This window comes from Falco biarmicus, chromosome 1, assembly GCF_023638135.1.
Source record: "Falco biarmicus isolate bFalBia1 chromosome 1, bFalBia1.pri, whole genome shotgun sequence".
Classification (NCBI taxonomy): Eukaryota; Metazoa; Chordata; class Aves; order Falconiformes; family Falconidae; genus Falco; species Falco biarmicus.
The window spans coordinates 33,223,013-33,238,430 of NC_079288.1; the positions used below are offsets into that span (position 1 = coordinate 33,223,013).

The 15,418-nt window shown below is 57.6% G+C and overlaps 1 protein-coding gene across 3 annotated transcripts in view; it reads left to right on the forward strand.

Annotated features, from left to right (window-relative positions):
- FAM222A (family with sequence similarity 222 member A) overlaps positions 1 to 14,328 on the forward strand; it is a 32,601-nt gene extending 18,273 nt beyond the window's left edge. For 2 of the 3 annotated variants that reach the window (XM_056326467.1, XM_056326465.1), the window contains one exon: positions 11,684 to 14,328. In XM_056326467.1, coding sequence (XP_056182442.1) covers positions 11,684 to 12,897 — 1,214 coding nt within the window. In that variant the 3' untranslated portion in view covers positions 12,898 to 14,328. The remainder of the gene's footprint in view (positions 1 to 11,683) is intronic. The other variant, XM_056326466.1, reaches the window with a different exon arrangement.
- The last annotated feature ends 1,090 nt before the right edge of the window (positions 14,329 to 15,418 follow it).

The following is a 15,418-nucleotide window of genomic DNA, read 5'->3' on the forward strand; positions in this document are numbered from 1 at the left end:
GATGTTTTTTTCCCTCTACCTGGGCACCCCGACACAGCCGAGGGAGCCAGGCACGGGGTTTGGGTGATGCTTGGCCACCCTGGGGACCCCCGGCATTGCTCCAGCGATGCTCACTGCCAGCCAGGAGGGTTATTTTTCAGCTGAAGCTCCCCAAGCTCCAGCATGGCACGGCTGCAGGGAGCAGGGCACCCAAGCCAGAGGCAGGGTGATGGGCGCCCGTGCATCCCAGTGTTGCAGGCAGGGAAGCACTTGTGTGTGCATCTGCGATCGCAAGGGCAGGTGGGATCGGTGCTTCCTGAGATCTTTGCCCCCAAGCATCCATCAGGGTGTCAGCTCTCGGGGTCTTGGTGAGTCTGCAAAGGTGCTGGTGGGGGTATGCATGGACCCCCGTGTGCTTGTGCTGCATCGGAGCTCGCGGTGCCGCTCGGGTCTCCTTCTTATTAGTCTCTGGAAGGAAAACGGATGTTGCTCTTGTAAAATTATTCCTAATCCGTCATGCCTGAGCAGTGTGCAGCGGCGCAGGGCTGGCGCGAGGGGAGCAGGGGCCGGCTCCCGGTGTGCCTCATTGCCACGGGTTAATTAGCTCAGCCAGGCCCACACGGTCTGAGACCCGTGGGCAGGCTGAGCCTGGCAGGGGTTTCTGGAGACCGGAGGCGTTTGGCACTGGGCATCTCTGTCAAGCCTGGTGTGATGCTGAGGTCAGGATATGTCTGCCCATCCCCGCAGCATTCCTCGGTTGCGGCTCGGAGCCAGAAACCTGAGACTCTGCTCATGGGGATGCTGAGGAGCAGCACCCTGGGGATGGGGTCCCTGAGCATCCTCCTGCCAGGGTCTGGTGCTTCCCAGGGTTGGTGCTTCCCAGCCTTTCCTGCCCCACCACAGACAATGCTAAATAAGGAGATTCAGGGAGCAGGAGCCCTGTACATGGTTTTGCCACAGGGCAAGGCACCCATCAGTGGGGAGAGCTGCTCTTGGATGCAGCCACCTGCACCCTGGGAGGTCCCAGCCCTGGGGTACCAGAGGGTCCCGGAGCTGTGCCGGTGGGAGGAGGGCAGTTTGCAGAGGTCTGACCCCAAGCCAGACCCCGGCAGGTACGGGGGACCAGAGTACCAGGGGTTTTGGCTGAGAGCACCCCATCCCTCCAGGCAGGACCACGCTCGCCTGAGATCTCTGAGGCTTGTCCCCCACCTGGGGCGGTGCGTGCTGGTGGCCGAGCTGCCCAGCCAGACCCCCGTGCTCGCCACCAGCCGCCACCAACCAGGTCACCTTAATCAAAGTTTAGCTGCCCGTATGTTTCCGCTCATTATGGGCAAATCCAGCACGTCTCGTTCCTCTCTGCCTCCTGCTAGTGCAAATTAAATTGCAGGTGACATCCAGGGCCACGCATCTGGTTTGGAATACGATTTGCTCTTCTTTATTTATGGCACCTGCGGTAAGCACGGTGCAGAGGGGCCGGCGAGCTGATGCGCGGGGCCGAGCCTCCTGCCACCTCCTAAACGCCTGTGTAGGTAATCGACAAAGATAGTGTTCTCTTAAAATGAGGCACAATTTAGAAGTGCCTCTGATTACTTAATTTGCTCCTGAGTATCTCAGTAATTATCTTTATGGGTCTTATTTCTGTCCTCTGGCATTGTTTCTGTCGATATTAAATGAGTCTGGCTCTCGGCACATTGGCTGTCTGGCCCGGCACCACTGTGAAATCCTATTATCCTGCCCACGCCGCTGATTAATTTTTGTATTAATTTCACGTAAAAGGTGAGCTGACTAATTTTCTTGCCCGTGCTGGGAGCTGCCGGCCCCGGCGCCTTCGCCCCCTGGTTCTACCCCTTGGCTCTCCTGCTAATTACTGTCCCCCTCATCTTGGTGCCCCACATGCTGGTGCAGCTGCATCCCAGCAGGCTCGGTGCATCCCACAAAATCCATCCTGTAAAATGCTGTAGGTGACTTTGCTGCGGTGCTCGCTGTCAGCAGCTCATGGCAGCAGCCAGTTTCCCTTGCCAGTAATCCCAGGGCTGTACCGCGAGCACTAGCCTGGCATGACAGCGTTGCATCCTCGAGGAGGATGCAGGAGGCAGCAGGAGGGTGCCCAGAGCCCTGCCAGTCCTGCCTGTGTCTGCCCGTCTCCAGCCGAGGAGCAGGAGCCTGTGGAGAAGCAGCATCCTCAGGAAAATATCACGTCCAATTAACTCCAGCAGCCTGGTCCCTTTTGATTTTATTCTGTGCGCATTACAGGAATCCTGAGCTTTATTTAAATTATAAATCAAATAATACCACTCTCGGCTTGGCCAAACTCTATGCTGCTCTTGCTCTCTGCAATAATGTAGCAGTGGCTTATATTTAATTAAATGTTACTTTCTGTGTGCCCTCCTTCAGCTGGCACTGCTCTGCCGGCAGCCTGGGGCTGGGTGTGCAGCTGGAGGTGCAGGATGCGTGCTCTGGTAAGAGGGTGGGATCCGTGTGGAGCTGGGTGTTATGGGGGGCTCCCTGCGCTCCCTCTGTGCTTTCACCATGCAAGCATCAGCCGCCGCCTCTCACCGTGCGCATCCGTCTGGCCTCCTGCCGGGCATCCCATGGGACCTCGCACCTCGGACCCGTGGGGACGCTGTAAGAAATGGCTCTTAGGGGGGTGGCATCAGCCCTCCCAGGGCTCCGGCTGGGTTATTAAAACACTAATGAGAGGTGGTGGCTGGGGCTTAGAGAGCAGCAGAGTGCCAGAGATCTGGCTTCAGGGTCACCCACACCTCTCCCCGCTCACCCATGGGGACTCTCATCAGTGATAAAACTGTTTAATTGCATATGGGATAAAGCCCTGTTTAATGGCTTCTCGTTACCCAATTCTACTTATTCCAAGGGCATTTTCATTAAAGTAGCTGCAGCAAGGCGCTGCTTTTGTACACACCCATAAAATATCATTTTAATTTCATGAGGGGTTACACATGAGTGAAATAAGATTAATTCTTTCATTTTCAGTTTCTGGAAGGGATCGGTTAATGATGGGTCTGTGTATTTATATAAGTGCCATAAAAAGGAGTTCAATTAACTGCCATGCCCAAAATGTGCTGTTGACTTGCACTTTCCCTGCCAGGAAATGCTGCAAAAACACTTTTCCATCGGTCATGTGCATGGTGGGGATGGATGGGCGGGGGGGCTGCTCAGAGCCCTGGTCTTTGGGTGGTCTTCGCTGGTCGTGCCCCAGCACAAGAGGGGGTTTTGGTTTGTTTCCAAACTTTCCAGAGCCGCACCGGTCCATCAGCCATGGAGCAGCTTCCCGGGCACTGGCGGGGCTGCAGACCTGGGGATGCCTGCGCCGGGGGTGCCCACCCTGCTCCCCTCAGCAGGGACGGGTTGCCATGGGTGCTGGCAGTGGCGCTCAGCGTGCAAAGCCTGTGCCTTAAAATGATTCAGATACTAATTTGCAGAGGGGCTGGGGTGATCTGCAGGGCTGCTGGCTGCGGTGGGGTCCCTCCCAGTCCTGGGGTCCCCTCAGCGGTTGCGTGGTGGAGTGACATCGGGGTGGCATCAGGGCTGTGCTTGGGCAGTATTGGGTGCCGTTGGGGTGGCACTGGGATGACATTGGGGCCGCATTGGGGTGGCACTGGAATGGCACTGGGACAGGCTCAGGATGGCGTCGTGATGGCGTGGGGATTGCATTGGGGTGGCTTCAGGGTGGCGTTGGGGTGGCGTAATGACTGTGCTGGGGCAGTGTTGGGTGGCATATAAGTGGCATTGGGGCAGCATTGTGATGGTGTTGGGGTGGCATCTGGGTGTCATAAGGGTGGCATGGGGGCAGTATTGGAGTGGCACAGGGCTAGTGTCAGGATGGCATTGGGACAATGTTTGGGTCGCGCTGGGATGACATTGGTATGGTATCAAGGTGGCATTGGGGTTGGCATGGGGGTGACATCCGGGTGGCATCGGGGCAGCAGTGGGGTGGCACGATGGCATCCTCCTGGCCTCAATGCCGCCCTCCCCACGCACCTCCCGCCTGGCGCCGTTTGCCTTTGCTGCACTGGTGGACACGGTGGCACGGTACACGGCGGCGCACGGCGCTAATACCTCGTGGAGGAGACAAATGGGAAGTGACACGTGTGTGTGTAGACGGGTATTTGTGGTGACGCTTTGACTGCAGATAATAAAGTGCTCGCCCTGAGGTGATCCAATTCAGCAGCCGCCTCGGCAGAGCCGCGCGCCATTGAGGGGGAGAAGAAAGGGGAGGAAAAAAGGCCCGTCTGAAATGACATGTCAGCCTAAAAAGGGAACGTGTTAACGGATGAATATCTGGGGACGGTGAAGCCCGGCGCTTCCCTTTGTGCTTTGTCATGAATTTTGTTGTCTTTGCAGATTACGGCTCCTGTGCGGCTGCCGCGCGGGGTTTGCCACCTACGGTTATTCAGATGGATTTCTCCCGCTATTATTTCTGTAGTTGGTTTTAATTTAAGCCCCCGAAGCCGGGGCGCGTTCGACTGTCGGGTCCTCATGCCAGGGATGCTCTGCTGGAGGATGCTTTTGTCCTGGCTCCACTGGTCCTGCAATGGGGGGCTCTGCAGCCACCTTTTGGGGGGCAGCCGCGGTGATGCTGAGGGTGCTGGTCATGGGGGGCACTGTCCCTGCCAGGGCTGTGCTTATGGGGGGCTGGGGACCGCGCTGGTGCATGGGTCCCCCGCTGTATCCACCGAGATGCCGTGGCCTCTGCGCCACCCATCCTGGGGACACCGTCACCATAGAAACCACCGCACTTCACAGGGTGGGAAAGCCGGTGCAATGTGACAGCAGCCCAACCTGCCTGGCGCAGAGCGAGTGGCGCCGGGGGGGGCAGCACCAGCCCCCCCCTCTCCCCACCTGCACCCCAAAACCAGCTCAGGGGATGTGTGGGACCCGTGACTGCTCTCCCCAGGGCTGGGGGCCACACATCCCCGAGCCTGCCCATGGGTCACCCTGGGTCTGGGTGATGCTTGGGACAGCATCCCCCAGTGACCCCCCCAGCTCCACCTAGGACCCCCTGAGGTTTTTCCTGCTCTCAGCAGGGTGTCACCGGCTGCAGCACCCTGCTGCCTGGCCCCGGCTGTGCCATGCAGGCAGGCGCTGCCCTCTGGCCCCACGGGGTGGGCAGGGGGGTCCTGCCTGGAGCTGCTGCCTGGGGGACCGGGGCAGCCGGTTCCTGCCCAGCCAGCTTTGCCACCTGGGGCTGGGACCCATACTTCAAGGACTTCATTGATTCATGAAATATACCAGATTTTGTTTGTTTTCTTCCAAATGTTTTCTAAATATTGAGGTTTCTTCCAAGTGTTTTCCAAATATTGAGGTTTCCTCCAAGTGTTTTGCAAATATTTAGGCTTTAGCTCTTCCAAAATCTGCTCCCAGTATTGCAGGCAGAGAAAAAGGGGATTTTTGACACTTCTTGAAGCTTCAAAGACACTGGGATCTCCTTGCTGCGAGGGGAAGAGGGAACCTGGTCCCAAAGCCAGGGGATAAGCGCTCAGCTCTTGCAGAGTTTAATTCATTTGGAGGCTGTGGCATTATTATTGTTTAATAAGAGCCATTGGCACGCAAATCACTGAGCGGCTGCTCAGGTCCCCGGTGTCTCCTCCTGCCTCTGCCCGGCGCTCAGCATCGCTCCCCTTCCCAGCCCCTCCTGCCCCTGCGTAAATTAAAACTCCTGCCTAATTGCTGCCCTTTTGCCCCACAGGCTTGAGGAGGCAGAGCAGGAGCTGAACGGGAGCTCAGTGCTGGCAACACCAGCACTTTCCTTTAAGAGGGGCAAGGCAGGATGGGGATGGAGGGTGAGGATGAGGAGGGAGGGCAGGATGCTCGGGGCAGGGCAGGGTGACCCCCGGGAAATGGCCTTTCCCAGGGTGAATGTGCTGGCTACTGCAGCCTGCCGAGCATCCCTGGCAACCCCCCTGGGCACACCTGAGCCCAGCCGCGGTGCCCAGCCGTGCCCGTGCCCAGGCGCAGGACACCCTGCCCGGCACGCTGCAGCACAGGCAGGAGGAGCTGGCGTTGGCTTGGCTGTACTGGCAGCAGGAAGCAGCCTGCCGCTCCAGGGATCCCGGCACAGCCCAGCCGGATCCCCAGCGCCAGGCTGGTCCCACTGGGCAGCTCTTGCCATCTCGCCCTCCCCGGGATGGTGTTACCCCCGAGGTTGGGGTGCCCTACAGCTGGCTGAGGCTGAGCAGCAGGGATGTGCCCACGGTTTGCCCGGGAATGTGGCGTGGCAGCCCCAGCGGCAGCAGCTCTGCTCTGGTCTGAAAAGGGGGCAAAAAGCGGGCAAAAAGCGTTTTTCTTTTGGATGGCGGGAGAGCGAGGCACCAGGTAGCTTCTCGCCGCAGCTTCACCTTCAGCAGCTCTATAAAGATTTACTGCCGAGATTACTTCTTTCATTTGTTGCAAAATATTTTAGTGCTTTCGATGTGTAAAAATAAGGTTTGTCCCATCTTATCTCCAAGAGAAGCAAAGGAATGGAGGGCAGGGAGGGAGGGAGGCAGGGCATGTCTTTCATGCTGGCTGTTAACCAGTGAGGTGCTACGTGTTGCCACCACATCCCCGCTCTGCTTGTCCCAGTTGAGACCTTGCTCAGGGTTGTGGTGCTGCTGGCACTGATCCCCAGGTTGTACTCCCTGACCACTGGCACCCCAATGTCCTGCTTGCCATCCCCTTCCAGAGCAGGGCAACTGCCCCGGGGAGCACAGTGTCTCCTGCAGTGTCTGGCCTGAAAATTAAAGCTATAAATTGCCAGTGCATGTGCTCACCCGCCTCCAGGAAGAGGGGGCCCTGCCAGGGACACTGCTGACAACACCAGGCCAGGGGACACCCCAGGCAGCTGGGCTGTGGGAGCAGCATCCTTCCTGGTGCTGAGCATCCTTCCTGGTCTGGAGCATCCTTCCTGCTACCAAGCATCCTTCCCAGTACTGAGCATCTTTCCTAGTACTAAGCATCCTTCCTGATCAGGAATATCCTTCCTGATACCGAGGATCTTTCCTGGTGCCCAGCATCCTTCCCAGTGATGAGCGTCCTTCCTAGTACCAAACATCCTTTCTGGTCAGGAATATCCTTCCTGATACCGAGGATCCTTCCTGGTGCCCAGCATCCTTCCCAGTGATGAGCATCCTTCCTAGTACCGAACATCCTTCCTGGTCATGAATATCCTTGCTGGTACTGAGCATCCTTCCTGGTGCCCAGCATCTTTTGTAGTACTAAGCATCCTTCTTGGTCATGAATATCCTTCCTGGTACTGAGCATCCTTCCTAGTACCCAGCATCCTTCCCAGTACTGAGCATCCTTCCTAGTACCAAACATCTTTCCTGGTATGAGCATCCTTCCTGGTGCCCAGCATCTTTCCTAGTACCGAGCATCCTTCCTGGTCACGAATATCCTTCCAGGTGCCAAGCGTCCTTCCTGGTGCCCAGCATCCTTCCTGGTCCAGAGCATCCTTCGTGGCCCAGAACACCCTTCCCAGTGTCAAGCATCCTTCCCATTATCAGGCATCCTTCCTGATGATGGCCATCCCAGCACTGAGCATCGCTTCTGGTGCTGAGGATCTTTCCTGGCTCCACTTTGATCCCACAACTGCTTTAACCGAGCAGACACTGATTGCCAGAGCCCCGATGCTGCCGCTCTTGTGAGCTCCTCGGGTGCCGAATTGTTCGCCTGACTGACAGCTGAGCAGCCCAGACAGGTCTATTATTTCTATGGGGCCCAGGCCCCGCGGGCCTGCAATTTAGGTCTGCGCTATTAACCCTGCCTTGTTCTCCACTTTGTAACCGCTTTAGTGCCTTTAAAAGTGTACAGTTAAAATCAGGGTTAATTAGGGGCCCGGCAGCTGGGCTTTGCCGGCGCCCATTGTGTCCCAGAGGAGCCCGAGCTGAGGGTAATTGGGGACTGTTGTGGGTTCGTGCTGGCCACAAGCCCCGGATCGGCGGTCTCCAGTTAGCCCTGATCTCTCCTGCTGTAAGGATGGCTCCGGTTAGCTTCCCTCCCCTCCTTTCTCCCCATTTTTCCTTCTTTCCCAGCCCTTGTGGGCTGTGGCTGCAGCCAGGCACGGCACAGGGGTCCTGAGGGATGCCAGGGATGAAGTAGGTGTGGGGAATGCAGTGGATGCGGGGATGCAGGGGTACGGAGGATGCAGGGGATGTGGGCATGTGGGGGATGCAGCGGATGCAGGGATGTGGCGGATGCGGGAAATTAAGGGATGCAGGGGATGTGGGGGTTGCAGGAATGCAGGGGATGCAGCAGATGTGGGGATGTGGAGATGCGGGGGCTGTAGGGATGCAGCAGATGTGGGGATGCGGCAGATGTGGGGATGCAGGGGATGCAAGGATGTGGGGGATGCAAGGGATGCTGGCAGCAGGTGTGTATGCCACGGGGGGCTTTTGTGGAGGTTTCTCAGGGCACCTCTGTTTCCCACCTGCCCCTCGCCCAGCAGCCCCCACCCCCATCAGACATTTTGCACAGACCTGGCTGCTCCAAGCACAGCAGGGCTGGAGCTCCCCAACCCATAAACAGATATTTATTCCGGATCACGCCAGCAGTGGGGTCTGGGATTTACATCTGTGTCTCGAACCGGGTTTGGTGGCCAATTTGCTAAAGTAAAAAGTTGTTTAGCTGGAGGCGTAATCTTATAAGCCTGTGCTGCCATTCTAATGGCTTCTCGTTTCTGCCTGGCTTTCCAATAATGCTTTGAGCAGAAGCTCGGAGTAATATAAAAAGCCATCGGATTATTACTGCGGGCGATGCATTTTCCATTTACAGTAATAAAATACTGAAGAAACAAAACAATTTAAAATTCCAATAAAATTCAAACCAAATCTTTGGCTGCTGAGCAGATTCAATTATTTAGCTGTTATTGAGTGCAGGCTGGAAAAATAGAGCAGGTCAGGGAGGGAGGGGGAGCTTAGAGCTGGGGCTGTGCCGGCCGCATCCCGTGGGAATGCCAGTGAGGGAGGGAGCCGGGAGCCAGAGAATCATCTTCTGGGAGAAGCGGCTGTTGATGGGTGCCTGTGCCTGGGCTGTCACGCTGCCGGCAGCTGGATTTGGTTTAGGGGTGATGAGAGCCGGGGCTGCTCGAGGTGGCAAGCCCGGCTGAGCCACCCGTGTGCTGGGGTGTCCGTGGCACATCTCCCCCAGCCCTGGCCCGACAGCTTGGATAGTTCAAGTTTAAGAGGAGGGGGGCGAACCTGGCAGCAAAGGACTGGTGTCAGGGCTGCCTGCGCCTGACGGGTGACGGCGGCGGCGGTTCAGGAGAGTTTGCATCTCGCAGTAATTACAGCCCGTTAGAAAGCAGTAATTACTGCGGAGAGGGGGAGCGGCGGAGCCACGCAGCCACCAGCGTGCCGGGAGCCGACGGGATACAGATCGGTCGCTCTGTAATTTTCCTGGCGGGGGTTTGGTGCGTCACCCTGAGATGTGACAACACACGGAACTGGTGGCTTGTCACATCTAACCCAGCTGGCGCAAAGAGGTGACAAAGGCAGCTCCTGCCCCCCCCTGCCCCCAGCTGGCTCGTGGTCGGCCACGGCGCTCCCCGGGCACGTGTCGTGTCGGCACCAGGCCTGGTGGGTGGGATGCTCTTGGCCAAGCTCAGCCCAGCCGGGCAGGCGGCTCTGCCCGTGCACGGGGTCATCCCAAAAGTGCCACCCTCAGCATCAGTGCTTGGGGACAGGGCTTTGGTGACTCAGGCTGGGGAGCCGCGGTGCCCGTGGGCAATGCCGCCTTCCTCCCTCCAGCAATGACCCCTTTTTTTTCTGTAATATTTTTGCTTAGGAAGGAGTGTTTCTGTAGAATGGGCTCATTAGGGATTCTGCAAGTGTCACCAGCTAATTAGTGTCATGTTAATTGAGTATTCACGATGCTGCCACCTCCAAGGACAGCGGTGCCGGCATGAAGGGGAATGCAGATGTGCATGGCTCGTGGTGCTGGATGGTGTGCCATGCCGCCGGGCAGGAGGGGTCCCACTCGCAGCCCCCTGTGCCCGCTGGCTCAGGGGGTGCCTGTGCCCAGCAGCACCCAGTGTGCACCCGTGCAGCTCGCTGGCTGCTCCGCAGGTGCCACCCAGGCTCGGGAGCTTTACGGAGGTTGGATGGTCGATGGCCGGGATGTGCCTGCTGGGGCTGGCAGCACAGCCAGGGGCACCACGCGCCTGCACGTGTCCTGCCGTAGGGAGCTGCTGCTGCCATGCCTCCTGTCTCCCGGCAGCTACATTAAATCCTACTCAAAGGCCCTGGTTTTAATTGGCTTAATATACTCGTTAATAACAATGTCTATTTAAGACACCTGTAAAAAGCCCATAACATTAGCTTAATGGGAGGAATGGCTGGTGAACGCTCTGCCGTTCTGCCTGTTAAATTACTGCTGCACCGCTCAGAGGATGGAGAGCGGCCACAGCCTCCCTCCTGCATCTCCCCAAACACCACACTGCTGCCCGGGGGGGCGGGACGTGGAGTCCTGCAGCTGCCAGTGCCCCAACCTCCCCCTGAATCCTGGGTTGAACAGTTTGTCAGGGCATCCCCACGCGTGCAGGCAGCCGCGGGCGCCGTGCCAGAGCATCACCAGGAGCAGGACTGAGACAGGCTTTGCAGACCAATGTAACAACTTCTTTAGATGTGCTGAATGCACCCGATGGCACAACTCTTCCGTGGTGACTTTGCCACCCAGCATACAGTGGTATCAGGAATCACTGGTCCCAGTGGCATCCAGAGCAAAGTACTCTCCAGTGTCCCCAACGGGGGACAGCTGGCAGCAGGGGAAGGGTCCCTGGGAGGGCTGGGGCTCCTTGGTGGGGGGCTGCCAGCCCCCAACCCCCCCTATTTGACCATCTCTCCCTTGCAAAACCTGGCTCCGGGCAGGCACTGGGTCTGGCATTCCTGGGGTGCTGCAGACATCCCCCGGCAGGGCAGGGAGTTTTGGGACCGGCTCCAGAGCAAACATCATCCCCCCTGTGCCACTGTGTGCATGCATGTGCCTCTGTGTGTGTGGAGATTTTAAACACCTAATTTATTCCATCTATTAGATAGATTTTGTAGATTTAATCATTTTCACAGTTGGTGGCTCATTGGATACTCAAGATAAACTCCAAATGAAAGTATAATGGGTACGACAAATGAGTTTTCACACCAGAATGACAGAAACTTGCTCAGGAAAGAGTTTGAAAGGAACAAAAATATATACATATATAATTTTTTTTCCTGCAGTGGCTTTTGCTGACTCCAGTAGGTTACCACAGTTAATTTCACCAGTTTTGTTCATCTGTAAAATTGCATAAAAGTGACATTTTTGTGCTCATTATAGGAACTGCTGATTTATGGCTGGTAAATGCAATGCTTTTCCATTTTTGGTGAGGTTCTCGTAGCAGCGCAAAGCACCCATGAAATTGCTTGTATAATGTAGTTTAAATCCAATCTTGGAGAAAGATTCCCCCGTTGGGTAAAGTGACATTTCCATTCTCCACACCGAGTTTATTTTAGGCCACTTACAAGTGACTCTGGCAGCGGGAGGGGGCAGGTTGGTGCCATGACCTGCTTTCTGCCGGGAGCAGGTGGGAGCTGGGGTGGGGGGGCGATGGATGCTGGGGAGATGAATGCTGGGGCAATGGATGCTGGAGCGATGGGTGCTGGGGTGATGGGTTGCTGTGGCAATGGGTCCCCCTCCTCCAGCAGCACTGGCTTCACCCTATGCTTTGCTCCCACAGGCGAGACGGTGGCACCCATGCATTCCCCGCGCTACCCCAGCCCCGCCGAGCTGGACGCCTACGCACAGAAGGTGGCCAACAGCCCACTGACCATCAAGATCTTCCCCACCAACATCAGGGTCCCCCAGCACAAGCACCTTAACCGGACGGTCAATGGCTACGACACCACAGGGCAGCGCTACAGCCCCTATCCCCTGCACGCCGGCGGCTACCAGGGCCTCCTGGCCATTGTCAAAGCCTCCGGTAAAAGCGTGGTGAAGAACTCGGAGGGGAAGCGGACTAAGCTCTCGCCCGCCCAGGTCGGTGTCGCTCCCTACCCCGCGTCAAGCACTTTAGCTCAAGGTCCCTCCTGTGCCGGGCAGCTGAGCTACCACGGTGGCCAGAAGCAGCTGGAGGGCCCCGTACCCCCCAATGTGACGGTGGCGGCCTCCGTGCTGCCGCTGGCGGGCAGGAGCCTGGCCCTGCCGCCGTCCAACCTGCCCTCCATCCAGAGTATCATCTACCAGATCAATCAGCAGTGCCAGGCGCAGGGCGCCCAGCCGGGCTGCCCGGCCGTGGTGGCCACCAACCCCAGCCCGGCCAAGCACGGCGCCTTCGCTGGTGCCACCGCGTACGCCAGCGCCGTCCTGCCAGAGTGCCGCAAGGGTGCTGAGCTGGCGCTGGGCTCCAACCCAGCTGTGGCCCTGGGACCCAAGGCGGGCATCTACCCCGAGGGCATGGACTACCTGGTCTGGCAGCAGAAGCAGCAGCAGCACCTGCGAATGTACAGCGGGGGCAGTGGCGGCGGGGGGGCCCTCAGCAAGTCCCCCGAGACGTGTGCGGGCGCCTCGCGCCCCTACGCCCTGGGTGGCGCGGCCGAGAAGGTGAGCTCGTCCCCCTTGAACTGCATGCACGGCAACTTCTCAGTGGGGCAGTACTTCGCCCCCCCTTGGAACAGCATCCTTGTGACCCCCAACAGCGACTGTTACAACCCGCCGGAGCTGGGGGCCGGGCCCCGCGAGCTGGGGGTGCCCCCCACCGAGGGGCTGCCCAGCAAGACGCTCTGCAATACCTCCATCCTCAGCAGCAGCCTCCAGTCCCTGGAGTATCTCATCAACGACATCCACCCGCCTTGCATCAAGGAGCAGATGCTGGGCAAGGGCTACGAGACCGTGTCTGTGCCAAGGCTCTTGGACCACCAGCACGCCCACATCCGCTTGCCCGTCTACAGATAAGGAACCGATGCTGCTTTTCCCAAACCCAGGGCGAGGACTTTGGCGCGAGCCGTGCTCCCCTCCGGCACCGTGCGGGTACCGGACCGTGGCAGCAAGGGCGGGGGGACGGGGAGGGGGGACACGGGGTCTGCTGCCGAAAGGGCTCCCGGGACACTGGCATTTCACCGGGGTCCCCAGACTGGATACACCCGCAACCCACTGGAAGCCGAGGACGAAGGACCGCTTGTCTATAGAGCTCAGAAATCATTTTATCTCCACGAATGTGAACAGGGAATTGCTACGAGTTGCTGCTATCCAGGGAGAGGAGGCTCGGCTCCGCGTGCCTGGCCGGACCCGTGCGGGCAGAGCCCGGTGCCGCGGCTGGCCGGAGCGTCTCTGGCAATTGGTCCCAGCCCGGCAGCCGGCCGGCGCGCGGCGGCCGCAGGGAGCTCGTGCCTGACCTGTAGCTGAAGTCCGTAACTTGCACTGCTTTGATTAAAGCTAATAATTGGGGACAGTCTGGAGGCTATTTAAGAAAAACACTTGAAAACTTGAACAGATTTTTTTTTTTTTTTTTTTTTTTTTTTTAGTTGACTAGGCTGTACATCTGCGTGTTGGCTGCTACAGAGTCTCCTCCTGCCCCTCTTCCTCCTCCTCCTCCTCTCTCCCGGCCCCGCGTTGGCCACCAGCTCCTATTCCCACTCAACTGGGAGGTTCGGTGCCCCTGTGCCGGGCACCCATCGGGACCCCCGGCCCCTCTCCCACCCCACAGCACCCCCGGGAACCCCCCCAGGTCTCACACTTCCAGGTTCTTTTATTTTCCCCCATACTGTCAGTTCTACCTTGGTTCTGGGTTAGAGGCGACCGTGGTACCAGGGGCACTCACATACCTCCTTTTTTCTCTCTTCTTTTTTTTTTGTTTTTTTTTTAAAAAAAGAAAAGAAAACCAGTTCCAAAATACTCATTATGGTCCGTTATTCACTATGTGTAATTATGTGTTTAATAGATTTATTCATTTAAAAAAGGCTCCGCACCGCAAAATACGAAGTGTTTTGATGTTTAAAAGTTAAAAAAAAGAAAAATACCCCTACGAAACCCAAGGTGATTGTGCTCGGAAAAGAGGTACTGTATCCCTGAAAGGCCTGTTCAAGCACTAAGTGCATTTACAAATCTCTGAGAATGTTTTTTTTTTATACTAAAATTGACCATTATATTCTACTGTGAGAAGTGCTGGCTGCACTATATTGTTTTAAAAATGAGAGAAAACAAATGGAAAAAAAAAAAAAAAAACCACACACAAAACCCGCAAGCCCTGTGTCCGGATGGTGTTTTTCCCAGAGTAAAACCAGGATATCGCTGGACGTGTGCTCTGCAGTCTCTTTGCTTCGCTGTGGCTCCCCTCCTTCGCCAGAGCCGGAACCCCCCCCAGCTCCCCACCTTTGTCTGGCAGATTTTTAGGGCACGGAGGAGCACCTATAAATAACCTGCTAATGACACTGAGCCATTAATCCGGCCCAGGCGCCAGGCTCTGCCTCGCACCCAAAGGGCGGCCAGGCAAGGTGGGCGCACGTGGGCCAAATCCCTGGGGATTAGGGCTGCGGCCCCGCGTGCACCCACAGGATGCTCACCCCAAGGCCCGGGTGATGGGCGCTGGGAGCTGGGTACCAGTCCCATCCCAGGACCTGCTGCCGCCAGCGGTGCGGTGCTGGCATCTCCCCTGCCATCCATTACCGGTGGCAAGTTTGCCACCAAGTTTCCTCCCAGCAGGAGGGCTCCTGGTGCTGGGGCAGGATGGGGGCTCTCCAGTGGCCCTGTTCTGGCTTGGGTGGGGGGGAACTGCTGTCCCCTAACCCAGACCACCACCCTGCTCTGCACTGGCAGCAGCTTCCCAACCCAAACAATGAGCCGGTTGCATTAGGATAATAGTATTAAATCCCAAATAGCTCCCCAGCCTCCGTGTCCCACGGTGGTGACATATGGCATGCCATTATCCCAGCCGGGGAGGGGGCTGAGGGCAGTGGGGGCTTGGCTGCCCGCTCACACCCCTGCCCATGGCTGCTTGTGACCCCCAGCAAGGCTGCAAGGACACAGGCAGGGGGCTGCTTTAGCTGCTCCCCCCAGCCCTGCTGGGGATGGGGATGGGGCAGGGATGGGGATGGGGATGGGGAAGAGGACAGGAACAGGGATGCGGATGGGGATGATGGGGATGGGGACAAGGACAGGAATGGGGATGGGGTCGGGAGCAGGGATGAGGACAAGGGTGGGAACAGGGATAGGATCAGGGACAGAGATGGGGATGGAGACGAGGGCAGGAACAAGGATGGGGATGGGGACAGGGACAGGGAAGTGGACGAGGACAGGAATAGGGATGGGGATGGGAATAGGGATGGGGATGGGGATGAGGACAGGAACAGGGATGGGGATGGGGATGGGGACAGGGACGGGGAAGGGGACAAGGACAGGAATAGGGATGGGGATGGGGATGGGGATGGGGACAGAGATGGGGATGGGTATAAAGACAGGGATAGGGATGGGGACAGGA